At 40.0% G+C, this 19,426-nt stretch overlaps 1 protein-coding gene across 1 annotated transcript in view; it reads right to left on the bottom strand.

Annotated features, from left to right (window-relative positions):
• pcnx1 (pecanex 1) overlaps positions 1-19,426 on the bottom strand; it is a gene marked incomplete at its 5' end in the record, with an annotated part of 37,671 nt that overhangs the window by 2,920 nt on the left and 15,325 nt on the right. The window contains 21 exon segments of the mRNA XM_079262745.1: positions 28-178; positions 382-482; positions 874-1,104; positions 1,204-1,457; positions 4,801-5,016; positions 5,197-5,255; positions 5,336-5,465; positions 5,686-5,794; positions 6,181-6,358; positions 6,470-6,611; positions 6,767-6,917; positions 7,122-7,214; positions 7,317-7,422; positions 7,895-8,004; positions 12,550-12,641; positions 12,864-12,974; positions 15,336-15,507; positions 16,350-16,382; positions 16,728-16,881; positions 17,910-18,145; positions 18,564-18,621. Of these exon segments, the coding sequence (XP_079118871.1) occupies positions 28-178; positions 382-482; positions 874-1,104; positions 1,204-1,457; positions 4,801-5,016; positions 5,197-5,255; positions 5,336-5,465; positions 5,686-5,794; positions 6,181-6,358; positions 6,470-6,611; positions 6,767-6,917; positions 7,122-7,214; positions 7,317-7,422; positions 7,895-8,004; positions 12,550-12,641; positions 12,864-12,974; positions 15,336-15,507; positions 16,350-16,382; positions 16,728-16,881; positions 17,910-18,145; positions 18,564-18,621 (2,887 nt within the window).

Genomic DNA, 19,426 nt, shown 5'->3' with positions numbered 1-19,426 from the left:
CTTCTCTCAGCGTTGGCTGGGCCTCACCTGGTGTAATTTGAGAGACATTCGGATTCCAGGCACCACAACTTTCCTGAGTAGTTCCATGTCTGCAAAGATCCACTCGTCTCGCACCGATGAGATCCGAAAATCGCCCTTAAATAATGCATGAAGTCCATAAAGGAACGACTCCAGATTGCTGGGATGGAAAGCAGAAATCAGGCATTCAAGTGGCGCACTTAATTGATGGAAATCAGAGGAAATGTTTTTCAAAATTTAATTTAAAAAAAAAAAAAAAAAAAAAAAAAAAAAAAAGCATTATTGTCGTAAAAAAAAAAAAAAAGTTTGCTGTTTGGCCTACATGAGAGGGCACACCCTGCTATATAAAGATTACTAGATAACCTGGACATGTGATGAGCTGCAGTCCCGAGAGCTCTCCTTCCCAGCACACACAGGCCGAAGCAGAGCAGCACCAGAGCAGAGTCTTTCTCACAGTCCAGTGGCTGCAGCACAAAGCAGAGACAGGAAAGAGTTGCTACATGCAAATCTCATTCAGTGGCAAGTTTGATCCAGAGCAGTTTTCCTCATACCTGCTTCAACACGTCTAACTCAAATGCATGAGTCACTGTGCAGAGCTTGACGGGCTTTGAGATCTATTTAATTTGATTCAGGTGTGTTGAAGCAGGAATACGTGGAAAACCTGCTCGATTGTGGCTCTCATAGGACTGGAACGAGTAACCCTGATACACAGTAAGGGCTCAAACAATTATGTAATGTTGTCAGTCAATCTGGACCCACTAAACAGTATAGAACATTACTAAGTGGATCAAGTGGGATAGAAAACGAACAACTTCTGGTATCCTACTGTCCCACTTCAAAAGGCACTAGTGTTACCTTGGCCCTTCGAGAGTTGCAGTACTGGATCCAACCCAGGTAGACGCCACAAAAACTGTCCCTGGAGATGCCTGCAAGCCGATGGTCGTAGTCCTCGTCGATGTTGGGGTTGAAGGTCGGATCCAGGTCGACGTAGTTCCTCTCTCCGCACCCTCGCAGGCCGTCTTTCATAGTCTCGTTAGCCAGCCACTCCTCCAGTTTGGGGGATGCGACCACATAGTAGATGATACCCTGAGTCCAGGAAGTTGGAAAGCATTTAGACAATTTACAAATTATACTCTGTTCTAATAATTCAGATCCACTGTAAAATGCTCACGTGTTCCTACAAACCTTGACGTAGTAGGTGGTGAGGATGCGTCGCAGGTCAAACACCTGCAGCATGGAGGCAGCACTGTTGTCGGTAATGCTGTAGCCCTCCAGAACGTATTTGGTGACCAGTACCTCCCAGGCGAGCCAGCGCTGGCCGAACGCAGCGTTAAAGGACAGGATGTGAGGAAGATGGCCTGGTTCGCAGCAGCAGCAACCCTCGTCTTCTTCCACCCCCTCGGTGATGGCCTCCACTTCCCTCTGCTGGCAGTAGGTTCCTGAGGAGGGAAAAAAGATTTTAGTTATAATAAAAAGCTCTTATGAAAACTAGAAAACAAGAATGGGGATGCTTTTTTTTTTTTTTTGCTGATTCATCTAAATGTAGTTCATCAATGTGAGAAAACGGCAAAAATGTTTCAGTCCACTTCTCCCTGACCTTAAGGAGATGACTTCAAGCGCTTAAGATTTTTCATGACATTAATCCAAAACCTTCAGATGCATGCTTGTTTTTATATCGATTTATACTCGGGGCTTTGATACATCAAGCATCCGGTTGACTGAAAGGAGAAACATAAAAAGCTAATCTGTAACAAAACATTTCACATTTACAGATAAAGCTGCTGACATGAAGGCGATGAGCGTCACGTTCAGAGGAGCGTCTCCAAGTCTGTAAAAAGTTCACCGCATCACATGCTCACAGCAGGACTCGTATTTCAACAGGTATGTTCAAGTAGCCTCAGGCTCAATTACCCAAAGTCACGATGATAAAGCACACGCTGGTGCTTTCCTGACAAACAGAGCACGGAGGAACTAACAAGGTGGAATGCTATTTTACAATATTGAAACTTCTAGGAAGTGGTTACTAATCTTCATTCAGGGAATAAAACGCAATCTTAAAACACAATTTAATAATTCTCCATAGAATACTCTACTTGATCATCCACTTGACTCTAAATACAACAAAATAAACACAAAGCTGCAGTGAAACTAGCAACTGAGACAAGGCATTAAGTTTTTTTTTTCCCTCAAGACATTTTTTGTTATCTTCATACACACACTTGTCCTGTCCAGCAACGTAGCAGAATGGGGATCTGGCTACTGTGTTGTGCCAAACAAATAAGCTTTGCCAAGAGGAGCTTCATGATACAGAGCCCCTCTTGAAAATGTATGCACTATTTAAGCATTATGAGACAATTTTTGACAACAGGAAATTGGGATTGAGCATCTTGATCATCTTTTCCACCCTTCTGTCTCAATCATCTCATTTATTCTCCACTACAGCACATTATTTATTTTAAGCAATGTCACAAAGTAGTTCATAAACTTAGGCTGGGAATTAAACTGAAGAGGGAGCAGAAAATGTGATAACAGAGGTGTTCAGGAAAAATAAAAAGTGACTTGTTTCTACACTTTTATTCCAGATCACCCTCATCTACACAGCAGTCTGCGATTTAACAATGCGGGATTTGGAGTGAAGCGAAACCAACCAAGGTCACAAAAAAAAAAAGAAAAACAAAAAGGATGAAGCCAAAACCACAAGTAACACTTGTGTCTGGTCTTGGAGCACCAGCTTAGAGGACAGCCGCATTTTTGTTTAAACGTCCGCATGCTTTAACTGGAGTGGAAATGTCCGAAATTCAGGCCAGAAAAAACACTTCAAATTCTTTGTAGAAGGTCCTTAAAATAGATACTTTCGGTCAAACTGTAGTTCATTCAAAGTCTCAGTTTAAAATGTCCAAACAAAGAAATTCCACCTAGACTGGTCTTTGCAATTTATTTACTATCTATTAATATACAAACTACTGCCTAATTATCAGAACAAATGCTAAAGACACCCACCTTTCAGTGTATAAAGCCTACCACATAAGACTTACATATCTGCTGTAACTACTTTCTCCTCATAAAATATGTGGATAAAAACACTTGAAATATTTTAACTATTCTTTCAAAAAAAAGGAGAAATTTTTCCACATATGTTAAACCGCAGCACCACCTTTACTTTGTGAACAAAACATTCTGGTTAAATGACATTTAACATTTCAGTGACGGAAAATGACGGTACAACTTTTAACCAGCTAAAGGGAAACAGATCCACTCAGTCGTGCGATGCTGCTTTAAGTTAGAATTTCTTGCTGAAAAGCAACATGAAGAGCGACACAAGTCTACACAGATTTCCAAAATAACATTAGATCCTAAACACATCACAGCTGCTTCTTTGCACACCCCTTTCACACCTTTATCTATTAATGTGGGTAAAAAATAGTGCGGTAGTGTTGCTTGATGTGATTAGAAATAGTGTGTAAAATGTTCTTATACCTCACTCAGTGTTATGGGGGAAATCGAATTGAAAAAAAAAAGGAATATCAGGACTTTTTGCTTCACAATTTTAAAATAGATTTTTTTGTTAAAAAAATATCCTTATTTTTTCATATAAATAAAAATAATCCCTTGTTGTTATTGATCTTTTTACTTGTGTACTTGGCCATTATAGCAGCAGAATGATGGTCAGGCTTGTCGTGTTTTTCTTCCCTGACCTGCCGGCACTCATCATTTGGAAGTCGGTCCACGTGGAGCTTCCTAACTGCCTCTGCTGTGTTCATCAGTCTCATTCAGTTCACCTGGTTTTCTGCCCGTTTTGTCATGACTTACAGCCTACTTAAACACTCTCCAGTCTCTTCCCCCTCTGCCAGATTATCAGTTGTCCAGTGTTACCCACCTCTTCCCATCCCTGTATTCCTCGCCTCTCCTCACCTTGCCCATGATGGACATCCCTTGCATTTTCTGGACACAGACCCTTTGCCTTGTCTCCCCCGAGCCTTGCCTATTGTCCTGGCTAAATACTGTACTTAAATTGCAATATAATCTTGACCTCATGCCTCCCTCCTGACTTTGTCTCTAGAACCCGGACTCTCACAGCTGCTCATCTCCCTGGAATGATCTTGTGCTCCTTAGCCTCGTCCTTCATTCCTCAAACTGGTTTTTATTCACAGCTTCTTTCGTATGTGGCTGAACTTCCAGGTCCTCACAGTAACTCCTTACACTGGCTACTGAGTGTTTTTACTAACTGAAATGAAGTCGGGACCAAAGCATATCGTCCCAGCGCTACTCAGTATCACAAACAGAGAAGTAAGCTCCATTTGTGCTTAATGTGTTGGATATAAACAGCAGCGATATTACCTCAATGTTTATTCCACACACTGTGGAACACATGTAACCTGAGCGGAGCCACACTGATATCCTAAAGCCTGCTACAAACTTTTTTTTTTGTTCTCAAGCCCTTGAGAAGGAAATAACATCATTTTGTTCTTGCTGACATGTTTGAAGACAGTTTTTGACACATCATGCTGGTAGAACTTTTGTTCTTGCGGGGCTCTGAGAATTACTGTGCGATTGGTCAGACATTCGAGGTGGGCGTGGTTAACACGGAAAACCATGAAGCGGACAGCTGCCGCCTCGCATTTTTGCTGATGCAGGTTAACCGGATTGTTTTAATAAAACAGCTGATCAAGGTAGTGAGAAAGTACATGTATACATGCAGAATATACATAAATAAATGCAACGATTTCTTGAAAAACAACATATGTAAACCAAACTTTTAAGACATGATGTGGACTTCCTCACCTCTGAACTCCAGCCCTCGGAGCTGAAAGGTGACCAGGCCGTTGCCGATTTCGATAAGATGTACCAGAGCGTTCAGGTAGTCGGAGGCCAGAATGAAGCAGTCCCCGGTGCTGAAGTTTCCCCAGCGACCCAGCAGGAGGTCTCCACACAGGCTGTGCTGAAGTGAGCGGGTAAGATGCTCGTAGAAGATGGAGTTCAAATTGTTGTCATCCGAGCCTGAAGAGAGAAAACAGAAGCTGGAATCAAACTTGGCTGCTGACGTAAATCAAATATATAGAATTCCTAATTAATTTACATATGAAGCCCCTTATTATAATGTGCATCAATCAGCGCGCTCGTCTATATCATCACAGATTAGTTTCATTCTCTGTGGTTGTCGAACAACGTCCAACTCACCCGGATTTCTGTCCAGCTGAGACGCCAGTCGAGTGTTGGAGTGATCGACTCTCTTGGTGCTGCATAGAAAAGAATCACGCATGAGACACGCAGACTCACAGGAGCAGTCAGTTTCACATTAGAAATCTATTCTTCATACTTATAGTCTCGCTCCCAGAACTTGACAGGCCGGACGTAGGAGGTGATGAAGATGGCACTGCCCAGGAAGGGGTTGAGGGGAGTGGAGAAGACTGCTGATACTATAGCCTGGACAAACAGCATGGCTGAATCTGTAGGACCTCAGGTCAAGGTTACGTGATAATAATTTATCATTTGCTCCAGTTTGCAGCAACTGCAGCTTTAAAAAAATCCATTGTTGAACTAAAAACACATCTGGAATTTTGCACACGCGTGCATTTAGTCAGACAGCTGCTGCATGACGTGTTGCTGTGTTGGCGATGCGCTTGGAAACTGGTGATTTATTTCCCGGCGTATGCTGTGGAAGGATACGAGGCACAGCAAAGGGCTGAGCGAAGGCGTGGAAGGCCGAGCCCCATGTGATCTGCCATGGAGCGATGTAGGTGTAGACAAAGTGCAGCTTGTAAAAAAGCTCCCACAACTGGACAAAACAATCAAAACAAAACAAAACGGAGCATGAAAAATAGAAATGTATCTACTGATTTAACGCTACAAAGACTAAATAACATCTTCTACATCAGAGATCCTCCATCCTGGTCCTTGAAGGCTGGTGTCCTGCAGGTTTTCCAAGTGTCCCTGCTGGAATACGGTTGACTCAGAGTCAGACAAGCTCTGCACACGTCTGCTAAATACACACTGATTTGAGTCAAGTGTGTTGCAGCGGGGACACTTGGAAAGCCAGCTTTCAAGGACCAGGATTGTGAGCAGGTTGGACTTTAACTATGATCTTTGTATCATCAATACATTTTCGTGTCTTTAAAAAAATGAGAACAAGTGAACAACCCGGTGCCTTTCCTTATTTTTTACCTTGCTGAAAATGATGGACATGAGGAAGAGGTCGAGCAGCAGCGTCTCTGAAAGATGACGGTAGTCGAAGGTGAAGAAGAGGACAGTGAAGAGGATGGTGACATACTGGTAGGTGGGACTGCTGTAGGAGGAACGGAGCAGCTTCAGACCCGCGATTGTGATCATCAGAGCGCCAACCCTGAGAAAAACAACCAAAAAAAAACACAAAGAAACGGTCAAATCATGATGAGATGCAGCGCTTTATGTGTAAATCTGCACAACAGAAACCGGAAATCTTGGTAATACTGACTCTGTGTCGAGTCTCTTTGGGTCGGCGAGTTGTCTGGCGCTGCCACTCAGTTCGTTCAGGATGACGAGTGGATAGAGAACGTTCTTTTCCACAAACAGCAGCCACACATGAAGCTTTTCAAACCACATGACATGAGCAGCATCTGGCAGGGTTACAGACGGGGTTTACAGACAAAAAGCAGAGAAACAGACTTAAAACTATGAAGAAAGGAAAACATTACGTATCTGTGTGGACATGTTTGGTGCATACATCAGCTGGAGGTGGACAGATGTCTTATTTTCATGTTTATTCACTCACCCCTGACTTCAAACTGATAGTACTCCTTAGTTTTGAGCAGCGGATGCGAGAAGCAGTACCAGGGCAGTTGCTTGCGAACTTGAGGCAGCAGGTAGTGTGTGAGCAGACCCACCGTCCCCAACAGGGCGTACAGGACATAACTGAGGAAAGGCTGAGGGAACACGAGATTTATTAATGCTGATTATCTCAAGAGGTAAGAGTTTTCTCCACCTTTCTAGAAGTTCCTCAAACAATCAATCCAAGTTTCATTTGAATAAATGCAGGCTTCCAGTCATTCCTTCCTAGTATGTTTACTTCCCCAAACACGCCACACATAACATTAATTGTTGGTGCTGGAAGCAAACCTTCACCGTACCTGTAGCGCTATGAATACCGTGCTAACATGGATGGCGAAGTAAAGGACAGCAATAACCACACACACGATCAGATCCGACTGCAGCCGCTCATTCTGCACATTGAAAAAGAAACATTCAGTGATGGAAGAGAAATGAGGGGGGACAAAATGACCCAGTTTAGTCTTTAACTAGAAGACTGAAAATGCTGAACTCACCACTGAGGCCCTCAGCTTCTCTGGCAAAGGGTCCTGAACTTCTGACAGGGGGTCCTCTGGGTTTTTGTCTTTTAAGTTGGGTAAAATCTTGGACTGCATCAGGGAGCTATAAATCGAGAAGCCAAACATTTTGCCTTCCTTAAATATCTCAAATTCACAGAGGAAATGTAAACTCATCAGCTGTCAGGCAGAAAAACATGCTGAAGCGGTTTTATTTAAACACAAAACTCATTTTAAGATTATCCTCTGAATATGCAAAAGTCACAAATCCAACTATAATGGGGATTTCCCACTTGGGTTAGTTAGTTAGTTTATTTTGTTTGGTTTGTATCAGTCACAATCAGTTTGTCCATTTCCAAAAAACAAAACAAAAAACCCCAAAAACAATCAAGTAAAACAAAAACAAAATAGGCAGAAGCAAAGCTTGTATGCCTAGGTCAAATAGTTAAAGGGAAAAACTTTCTTTGCGCGCGGCTTTCAGCTAAGTCTTTAGAAATGTTTTTTTTTCCTAAGTGAAATCACAGCAGCAAAGACACAGTAGGAGGTGATGTGCTCAAGGTCTGCGGTGCAGAACTTACATGAGGACAGACGGATCACTGCTTTGCCGGCTCAGGTGGTACGACACTGCCACCAAGAGGCCGCAGAACACAGAAAACAACACGGGGATGTGATGGGGCTCCCAGGTCTCCTGAAACACACAATGAGAGGATGTTTTTAGGGGACTTTTTTTTTTTTTTTTTTTTTTTTTTAATTTTTTTTGGCTCAAATGGCTTCAACTTTACAGTAGCTGGTCTGGAAAAGTGTCAGAGAGAGCAGGGAGTAACACCCAGCAAAGAGCCCAGGGCAACACTTGAACCTGGCAGCCTGCACCGAGGAGCTGAAGCAGGATCCCAGCTCAACCATTTGAGCTACAAAACCGCATAAATGGAACATATCCAGTGTGATCTTGTGCACTATTTGTATTGTTTGTGATTTCTTTCAGACTTATTTTGTAACTCTACTATGTGCTTTTTATGTCTTTTTGGTCCTATTCTATTGTATTATTCTGTATTGTAAAACAGTATTTCTTTTTTTTTTCTTTTTTTTTATTTGTGAAAGGTGTTTTACAAATGCCTGTTCAAACATCAAACAGTTCAGCGTTTTCTGGACTAGAATAATGACTTTTGGTATTTTATAACAGTTTTTAGGCTATTAAAAACTGTAAACTGTAATGCATTAAATGATCTGACAAGCCTTGATAACAGACTGGAGCAGCAAAGTGACCCAGTTACACCATGTGTGACGGTACATGCATGATCAGGTAAGACTTTGCACCCAAAACTACTACTGCAGCATATTTCTGCTAACTGCACCAGTCAAGTCATTACAATGAGTTGCACTGATATGAAACTTGCATTGGAGTTCAGAAAGCTCTTCAGTTATAATATTTCTTGTAAATTTTATGTATGTGTATTAAATTTTCTTTGTTAAAGACTTACATTGTTGCCATAATTTGAGCTTACATTTAATTACAATGGTTTTTTTTTAACATCAAAATTGCAGTGGTATATAAAAATTTCAAAACCAGTGTAAGCTTTGAATCTTTCCAATTTGTCTTTCTATTCTGCAACTATTCCTCAAATAGTTGCAGAAAGAGCTAAAGCCACTATTTTCAGCCTTATTAAATAATATTTGCAATGTGTTTAAGTGCATTTAAAGTTTTAAGTTATTGCATAAGGCTTAAAAAGGTAAGAATCAGCATAAAAACGAGCTCAAATCGTGGTAAATCTAAATATTTATGACAAGTAAAGATGCAGTTATAGCTGTGATCATTCTTGCCAAGCATTAGGCTCTCTGACTTTTTCCATATCTTCTGGAAGTCTATGAATTCTGCATATTTTACACTATTTAAGCCATTGAAACATGAAAGAGTTAATCTTTTTCTGGAGATGCATGCCGTGGCTTGTGTGTGGCGCTACTGTGCAGGAAAAGCTGAGGCCTGTTCCGCTCCGTTATCTTCAATCAACAACACATTTGCATATAAACAAATGACTAACTTGTCAAGGACATTTTACTTTTCCATAAAGTAAGTCCAAGCTTGTTTTTATGCAAACAGTTTCGATTAAGCTTTCTGCAGTGACTCATTGAAACGCTGCAACATTTGTCAACACCAGTTTGCCAAGTGTTCAGCTTCAGGGTTTCAGCTGTTTTAAGCAAGACTTATGCTTCTTAAGCATCCACAGGTCAAATTTATTCACCATAAAGCATCCTGCTGTTTTACTGGAACAGCAAACTCTAGTTATTTATATGGTTTCACACATAGACATCATAAATATCATATAAACGCCTCATTGTACGCTGGAGAGTGAACCAGCGTCGCCACCATATTGGATGGGTCTCTGCTTTAGAGTCTTGCAGCAGATTCAATGTAATTTCCCCACATAACTGTTTTCTGTGGAACAACGTGTATATATTACACGCAAACAAAACACTTTCCTACACAATTGGTTGCTAAATAATGTTAGCACAGTGAATAATCTACTAAATGTAAATTATACATTTTACTCCTGTGAGGTTTTTATGGAAAAATATATTAATGGTTAAAGAGAGTTTACATGTTAGCATAGTTTTTACTGGCTTTATTCTGTATGCCCATAACTTAAAAAATTCTGGACAGATCTTCATGAAATTTTCAGGACTTGTTGGAAATGTGAAAAAGATAAACTAATTTAATTTTGGTGGTGATCCAGATCCCCGTTTGGATCCAGAAACTTTTTAAATACCTCAGTGGAGGTTTACGCTTTTCGACTGTTTTTCTGGGTAACTTCTAAATTGCAGTTTTGATACAATACTTTATTTTCAGACTGTGTACAACTGTATCTCTATATTGATAAATTAATTAATGTAAATAAAAGAAAGAGTTAACTGTAGTTAAGAGAAAGCCAGCAACTATTACCGTATTTTGTTCAGCATATGGTTGCAATAACCGGCAAAATATTAAAAAACAGATTGTGTGGAATTACATTTCACAAAGATGAATAATAATTTATTTGACCAAATAAAAGTATATAGATTAATCCAAATGCATCAATAAACAATCAAACATGTTCGTATCAAATTCAGTTATACATTTATTCATATTGTAGTTACCTTATGTCTTAGTTAAATAGCATTATAAAAATATTTTAGCATAAAAGCATGTTGTTTTTGATGTTTTACACTGACCTGTATGTATAAAAATACCTCTATCCTTTGTAACAAACCAAACTGTGAGAAAAATCAGGTGACAATTTGTGAAGTTATTATAAATAAATGCATTGGAGGTGCATGGGAGACCCATCTAAGATGGCGGCACGACGAGATGTCAGCTCGTATTGGCAGCGTGATGCAATGTGGCGTCTATGTATATATGATGTCTATGGTTTCACAGACAGCAGTAAAATGTGCATAGATCTTGCTAAAATGTTAAAGACACAGGTGGAGGCTTTTAAAAATAATATAAAAAAAACAAAAAAACAAAAAAACAACACACACAAACGCAAAATATTACTAAAAAATATGAGTTAATATTTAAATTGGACAGTTGGGAGATAGAAATACACAAGATAATACAAGATTTAGTGAATGTCAGCTTTTTATACAGTGTATGATCATTTGTTGCGACCTCTAATGAGATTTTTAGTGTTGATAATTTATCCACCACTTTGCCCCAAACTTCAATCTGACAGGATTTACAGAAAGAAAGACCAAAACAGGAAGAGTGAAAGATTCTTAGGTGATAAATCCCTCTTGAGGCAGACTTTCTGGCTGAAAAGCAACACAGCTGCTGCACCCAAAGCAACCAGGAAACAGGACCAAACAACGAGAAAGGAAAAAGATGAGATTATTTATGATTGTGTAATTTATAAAAAAGAGTGTGTTACAGGTGTATTTCTTGAACAGAGTGAGAAGATTTCAGTCTTTTTATTTAATCTGTTTTAAATGATCTTCATCCATATTACAGCAGCTCTTGCTCCCTGACCCATCTGTTACAAGGTGTTCCCCTCTCCTCTTCATCCTCCTTCGTTTCCCTGCCCGCAAACCCCTCCAGTCCACCACTCATGTAATTGCTCACGGAAATAAAATAATAGAGGCAAGCCAATAATCTAAAACTCAACTACACTGAATCTGACATCTTAAAAACTGGCCCAAAATCTCTCTTGCAATCCATTCACTACTCCAGCCTCACCCTCCACGCTAACCTCTTCCTCACATATCTGCAACCTTAGAGTCATCTTGGACAGCCGCCTTTCATGTGAAAGCCACATCAGCGATATTTCCAGAAATGCCTCGTTCTACCTGAAAAACACAGCTTGCCTCCAGCTTTCATTCAGCTGCTGAACCCCTGATCCATGCCTTAATCCCCTCCAAAATGAACTAGACTCCTCTGTAGTTCACCTTCCAAACTCTTCAACACACTTCAGTCCATCCAGAACTCAGCCACAAACGTACACATCAAGCCTTTCCGTAAGAAAGTCCACTGGCCTCCAATTCCCCCTTTACATCTGGTCGAAAGTCCTCCTGCTCACTTCCAAAGCTGCACATAATCAGCTCCTATGTTATATGATGACTCTGTCCCAAACACACCGTGCTACTACAGGCTTCAGGTCACAGTTATCCAAAGCATCTGGACTTCTGCACTTTGTTCTCAAAGACATTTCATGTCTCTTCCAGACAAAGTAGCATGTGTGCTACTGACACATCAGCTCATCGTGCGGGTTGTTTAGTTCGCCCTCACCTGTGAGCTCTTTACCTAACTCACCAACATGTTCTGGTTATAAAAAAAAAAAAAAAGACAATGTAAATGAATAAACTGAATGGGTAGAAGAAGCAAAGCTGCATTGTAGGTGACAGAAAGGTGATACTTGTTGCCCCTCTTCTGTTTAACACAGGTTTTATTTATTTATTTACTTCCTGTCGGACAGATGGCTTCTTTCACTCATCTTACTCATCTGTCTTGTCCTGAATGTGGAAATGACTGTTCTGATAGCGCGTCCCTTCTCCCCAAGATGCTTTTCTTTGTTAAACCATGCGTATATAATGTAGTTGCTTAGATTTCCTTTTTATTTAGAGGCTTATAATAAGCTAATATAGTTTATTTCATATGGTTTTTTCTTTTGTGTCATAATTCTATCAATTGTAGAGGACACAGGAATTTTTTTCTTAGATTGTTTCAAAAGACCCTTTTATTAAACTTCTGATGATAGCAACTTACCTTCAGAGCTCCGTAGCAGAAGCCGTAGAGCAATGCCACAGTAACAATGCTGCGTAGGATGCTGTACAACGCGGATAGAAGGCTTGTGGAGGCTGCAGAGAGCAGAAAAAATTAGGACAGAAAGGATGCCAGCAATGAGACCACTCAAAATGACAGGAAGCAGGCCAGGCAGAATGCTGTTCAGCACATTGGTCTCTGATGAAGCCTTGGGACAACGTATAGGCTATGACTGTGTGCGCGGGTGTCTGTTGGCTCAGCCAGTAGAGGTCAAAATGACCTCCTGTTGAGAGGCTGTGAATAAACAAGTCACTCACCATTGCCCCCAAACACATGGATGTCCAGCTGCTCAAAGAGGTACATGACGAATGTGTTGACTTGCGGTAGCAGCCCCATGAAGAAAATGATGGGAAAACACAGAGTAAAGACTGCATGGAGAGAAAAAAAAAAAGGAAGATAATGCAGACATTTCTTATACATCATCATCCTAATATTTTGTACTTTGGAAAAATCTGATTTAAGGCAGAAATGTCAACAACTTGTTTCATAATTGCGTACAGTGGCAGGAATTCAGAGCAACAGGAGCAATGTTTGATTAAAAAAAAGCTTTTAATGTTTGCCAACTAAAAAGAAAACATTGCTTTTAGCAGTTAGATTGTGACAAACAGTAAGTTTTAACTCTATTTTTAGAAAATACAACTTTCCTGTTGTGCTGGAACAACAACAGAGTGGATTCGCTTGCCTCTGCAGGCTTCAGTTAGCATGCTAACTGCTACAAGAGGCTTCAGTTAGCATGCTAACTGCTACAAGAGGCTTCAGTCAGCATGCTAACTGCTACAAGAGGCTTCAGTTAGCATGCTAACTGCTACAAGAGGCTTCAGTCAGCATGCTAACAGTTACAAAAGGCTTCAGTCAGCATGCTAACAGTTACAAAAGGCTTCAGTTAGCATGCTAACAGTTACAAAAGGCTTCAGTTAGCATGCTAACAGTTACAAGAGGCTTCAGTTAGCATGCTAACTGTTACAAGACAAGAAAAAAAACAAGATCTACGGGAGAAAGCTCTAAAAAAATACAAATTAGCAGCACAGCTTTGGTTTGCAAAGTTTAATGTGAATAAACCAAATGATTTCTGGGAAGATCAGACCAAAGTGATGATGCTTGGCCATGATGCACAACACCATGCTTGCTGAAAAGAACATCCCAGCACAAACACCTCACACCAACTTTTACAACAGCTCATGCAACAGAACAATGATCAAAAAGCACCGCTGCAAATCTACAATAAAATGGCTGATAGAGAAAATAATAAAGTTCTTGTAATCATTCTCTCAAAGTCCAGATAGCAAATATGAAGAAATTGCTGTGGTTGGATCTCAACGAATGCCTGTGAAGTTCAATAAACCTAATCAATGTGGTGAACAGGAGTGATCTACTCCCACAATGTGAGAAACTTATTCAGAACATAATTGCTGTTAATGACATAAATATGTTGTCTGATATTTTGCTTTGTTTCGGCCTATTGACAATTATCATCAAACATCAGTGAATATTTTCATTCGGCAGCAGTGTTTGTTATCTTTAGTGTGGAATGACTGTGTTGTATTGACACAAACACTGACTAGATTTATTTCCATTTAACTTTTGGACACATAATAAGATGTGCAGGATCATGTAAGCACTGTGAGGTCATTGAATTAGTAATGGTTAAAAAGGCTGAAAAGTCTTTTTAATGCTGTGATTTTCATCAATTTGTTCACCTTATTTATTTATGTATTTTATACAGACATGTTTATTTCTAAAACTTTTTCAACATTTGCATTTTAAAGCCCCAGTACTGAACTTTGGCAAATTTTCTCAGTGGTGCTCCCCCAACAAAGGTTAACTGATCCATCTTGCATCTTTTCTGAAGTTTCTCCAGTCAGTAAAAATCAGTCTGATACTGCCTCATCTTCGCTTTTGCTCTGTGCCTTTTCCACTTTATTTTCCTCACTTCCTTTAAGAACGATTCTCAAGGTTTGCATTCAAAACAGCTGGTGTGTTGATGTTCAGTTGTTAGCATGCAATGCTGTGCTATATGGTGAAATGCTTCTGTAAAACGATGCTTTGGGTGCAGAAAAAGTTAAGTAAATTTTCTCAGCCCTGGAGCACTTGGGGGAGCGACGACGGTTGCAGGATTGTACAAGATAAATGTCACTGTGCTATAAAAACCAGCCAGTAGCATAGAGCTTTAAAGTCAGAAAGGTATGTAGTGCTACTTTAAGTTATCACTGCTGAAAGTGGTTTGACTGGGACTAAACCAGTCAATCACATCTAGCAAGTTTTGTCCAAGCACTTGTATTTCATTTTACTCTACTGATGCAGTAATGTGCCACCAGCTGAAGAAATATGTACCAAATTTTAAAACTTCTAAAGAGATTATATGAATTTTTACTGTCCTTGTGTAAAATCTTGGACTTAAAAGAGAGTGTACTTTCTCTTCCACATAACTACAATAAGACCTTGATCTCCTCCAAAAATGTATTGATGTGATTTTCAGTTTCTTTACCTGAGTGGCCAAACATATTCAAAGTCAACATGATAGCAGACACGTCTATGCAAACTTCAATTTAGCAGATTTGCACAAATTATCTACTCATATGAAATGAAATTTTAAAGATTGTTCATCAGCTTCTGAATGCCTTTTTGCTTGTGTGTGTACGTGTTTCCCTGGGATTCATCTTGACATCTGTTTGGGGGAAAAAACTTTTTTTCTTTTTTGAAATTAACATTACAAAACAATGTGCACCCACCTATGACCAGGTCTCTTGCAGAAGCAAGCATCAGGGAGCTGGTGAGGGCGACTCCGTACAGGGTGAAACGAGGTGAAGTAATCTTCAGACTGCCATAGTGCAGCAACCAAATGAGGCCGCAGCACAGGCAGAAGTACACAGGCCTGCTGTACGCTATGATACGATTATGGCCCTGCAGGGACAAGAGTATGATGATATAAATGGATCAATACAGAAGCTGGGCTTTCTAATTGTGGGTCACTAGTAAATAGACCAAAAGGAGACCAAAAACAAGTGCTAAATAACACATTTTCATGTCTGTTTGCTTATCAAATGTTCATTTTCTGTCCTTTTCCTGCTTTCTGGAGCTTTAAAAAGTTTCAAATAAAAAAAATGTAAATAGAAGTATCTTCTCACTTCAACACAATGATTATTCTAACAATAATCACCAAAGAATATATCAGTTCAGTGGAGTCATACGAGTCGAGGGAGTAGGGCTCGCATGACACCAGTGACCCAGGTATAAAAAGAAACACCATCCAGTGTAAGGTTTCACAGCCGGAGGATGCATGTCTGCAGTGGGCAGAGCTCTAACCAGAAGGCTTGCGAGACAGTTTACGCACCAACAATCAGAATAAATAGACCAGGTTTTTGCAAAATGTCATGGAAAGGGAAGCAAAGAAGTCCGTAATATGAACTGAGGTGACAGAAAGGGGGACAACACAAGGGATGACGGAGCAAGACACAAAGAGTGAGCGCATGAGCTGTGGTCTTAACTCTGACCAGCTATTTAAAGCTTGTGCCTGCAGCTGAGTAAGAGCTGCATTAATAAAAGACGCCGTTTTGGAGCAGCCTCCTGACGCGAAGGAAGCAGGAACACGCAGATTCACAAGGGGCGAGCAGCATCCTTTTACAGAAGCTCGTCGCGCTGAAAGGAAATTCTCTACATGTCGACACTCATGTTTAACATCATTAGTTCAACACTTTGATTGTGCCCACAGTGAAGAAAATTATTACTAAATGATGATTACTTACATGTCTAGGGGAAGAGGAGTCTGGTTGAACACTCTGTGAATACAAACAGGTATAATAGTGATAAGATTTATGCAAACATGCCTGTTTTTGTGTGTGTGTGTGTGTGTGTGTGTGTGTGTGTGTGTGTGTGTGTGTGTGTGTGTGTGTGCTTTTTTTTTTTTTTTTAAATAAACCAATATAAAGGAGTTAAAAAAACAACAAAAAAACAATCAAATCACTTCAGTGCATCAACAATTTCCTTGAAGGCATACCACACTTGGCTGGATGTGCTGAAACACATGACGGCAGCGTTTCAACTGCAACTTTGTAACAACGGCTCTCTGTTTCACTTCCTAACGTCAAGTCTAATAATGTTACGTTGTTAAGTAAAGCGCTCACCTTTAGCAGGGAATACTGGCAACTTGCAATGACGAGGCAGAACTGAAAGACCCAGATGTCAGTGAAGAAGCCGTGGACGAGCAGCACCGAACCCAGAAAGGCCACCAGCACAGCGAGCACAACCGCCAGCACGTTCTCTAAAACCTCGCGGTTCCTGGAAGGATCCAGAAAAGTCAACTGCCCTAAACGTGAAGTGTTTTTTTTTTTTTTTTTTACATATATGATGTTTACCCCAATGTGTAAAATAGCCAACATGAAAAAAATGATTTAGAGCTCCATTTGAAGACATGAAATGACTATAAAATAATAATAATAAAATAAAGTGATAGTAAGAAAGAAGTGAACAGCCCCTGAGTCATGAACATTGTGGTTTACCGCATGCAAACAAAACAGTTATTCAACTTCTAAAAATGGAAAGTCTGCATGTATAAGGTCCAAAATGAATAAAGAAAGATGAGTGCTCACAGAAATCTTGTTGACTCTCTTGTTCTTTAAGCATAAGTAGATAAAAAAGCCTATATTATCTACATTAGATTAAACTTACGTGGGGTTAAAGTCGGGTTTTATATAATCTTTAAGGACCTGAGACAGCCTTAAAACACTTAATATTTTCTGAGAGGGACTGTGTGTGAGAAAGCACAGCTTGACATCAGTCATGCAACGGTTTGTGTAGACATAACTCTGGAAAATCTCGTGAGTGTAAACAAAACCAGTTCTAATTCGTGGAACATATTTTCATGACATGACTTGCTTCCTGTTTGCTCCATCTATTAAAATGCTGATTACACATATATGAAACCTTTGTAATGTCTCATCTGGCATTTTACCACAGCCATTTGGTCCATTAAAACAAAGAACAGTAACTACAGAAAGCAAACTTTTCAGGTTCAAGTCGTATCTTTCAGTCTGACATGAAACGCTGGCAGGCTGACGTGGACAACACAGTAGAAAACGGCGTAGAATATCGTGATGACATAATACACTGATGCCTGAAGTTACATCACATTACTTACTAGTTTCATAATTAACTAATAACCCCCTTCACATGCTTTGATAATTATTAAACAGGCCACTCTAACTTGTAGCTCATGTTGCACTTCATATCTATTCTGCTTTGCTTCAAGATGTTGAAAGTTGCTAATTACTTTATGAAACAGCCGATGAACTGTTGTGTTGCCTCACCTGTCAAACAGTGCCAGCAAGGTAAGCCGGTCAAAGTGCAGGCCTACCCACAGGTAGGGGAGAAGCCACAAACGGTAGTACTGCTTGGCTTTGGCAGCAGCAGCAGCAGAGGATGCAGCGTCCTCTTGTCCCAGTGGTGCATCTTGGAGATCCGGGCTCAGATCTCCGTCCTGCTGCTCCAGAAGCTCTGGGTCCATGGTCAGCAGGCGGTTTAGACGGATCTGAGGGAGGGATATCTGTCTCACAGTCAGTTAAACTTTTTTTATGCTATGTTTTAACTAGAGATGTTCGATATGATTGGCACACTGATATTAGCAGATGCAATATCTGGAATGATCTGTATCGGTTTTGGCTTTTTAAATGACATAACTTTTACAAAACTTGCACATTTTATATATCAAACTCTTCGTCTGAGTCTCCTCTAACTCAAAATGACAAAATGAAAGAGATGTCATGTATAGTTTTCCAGACTTTTTGTTTGTTTGGCATAAATCGCTCTAAAAATGTTCTGGCATCAGTTGATATCAGTAACAGAAATTAAGAGTTGGACAAAATCGGTATATTGATATCGGTAAAAAGACTAATGTCGAACATACCTAGTTTTAACCTCTGTTGCCTATACCTATACATAAGCAGCACTGGGTGGGTACTCACCAGGTCATGAGGGTAGAAGCGAACTGAGGTAGAACTGGAGAGGTGGGAGTCAGTATCCCTGCAGGGTAAAAGTCAAAAATCAGAAAAATGATCAGACAACCATGTAAAAATAAAAATAAAAAAAGAAATACAGACTCTTCTTATTATACAGCTTTACATACCAGGACATACAGTCTTTACTCAAATAAAATAAAAAAAAATAACAGCAAAACCTGTCATATTACACTTTTTCATTATTTATTTACCAAAAACAGTTTCACATGTGGTGTGCAAAAATGGATCTAACTTTCTGCTTCACTACACAATAAGGATGGTAAAGCTAAAGGTAAAGCTTGAGGTAAAGCTTGAGGAACTAATTATTAATAAGTTTGAGCACTTTGATGGCAATAAATTGATGAGTATTCAAGATCAATACAAATCTGCCTTGAAGTGGACATCCCAGCAAGTTCACTGTGCAGAAAAAAAACAACCTAAAACCAGCTGCATTTCAGACTCTACAAGCCACAGTTTGCATGTTCAAGTCTAAGTTCATGACGGACGTATTAAAACGGAACAAGTAGGACTTTTTGGGAGAGTTGCAGCAGAAAGCTTTTCCTCTCTAAAACAAAAAAAAAAAGACAAAAAAAACAAAACAAAAACAAACCCCCCCCCCCCAAAATGGCAGCACAGATTAGATTTGCAAAGTTGCATCTAAGACAAAGTGGAGATGTTTAGTCATGATGTAAAGAACCATGCTATGTGAAACTGGGCCCATTCATAGAAAGTGGTGGAGGCCTGATGATATGTGATTTTCTTTTTTGGAGCAACGGGACCTGGACGCCCAGCAAACATAGAGTCTCTGCTGAAATTAGGTCATGCAATAG

This window comes from Telmatherina bonti, assembly GCF_933228915.1.
Source record: "Telmatherina bonti genome assembly, chromosome: 22".
NCBI classification, from domain to species: Eukaryota; Metazoa; Chordata; class Actinopteri; order Atheriniformes; family Telmatherinidae; genus Telmatherina; species Telmatherina bonti.
Note: the sequence above shows the minus strand (reverse complement) of the source record. Positions and strands in the feature narration are given on the sequence as shown.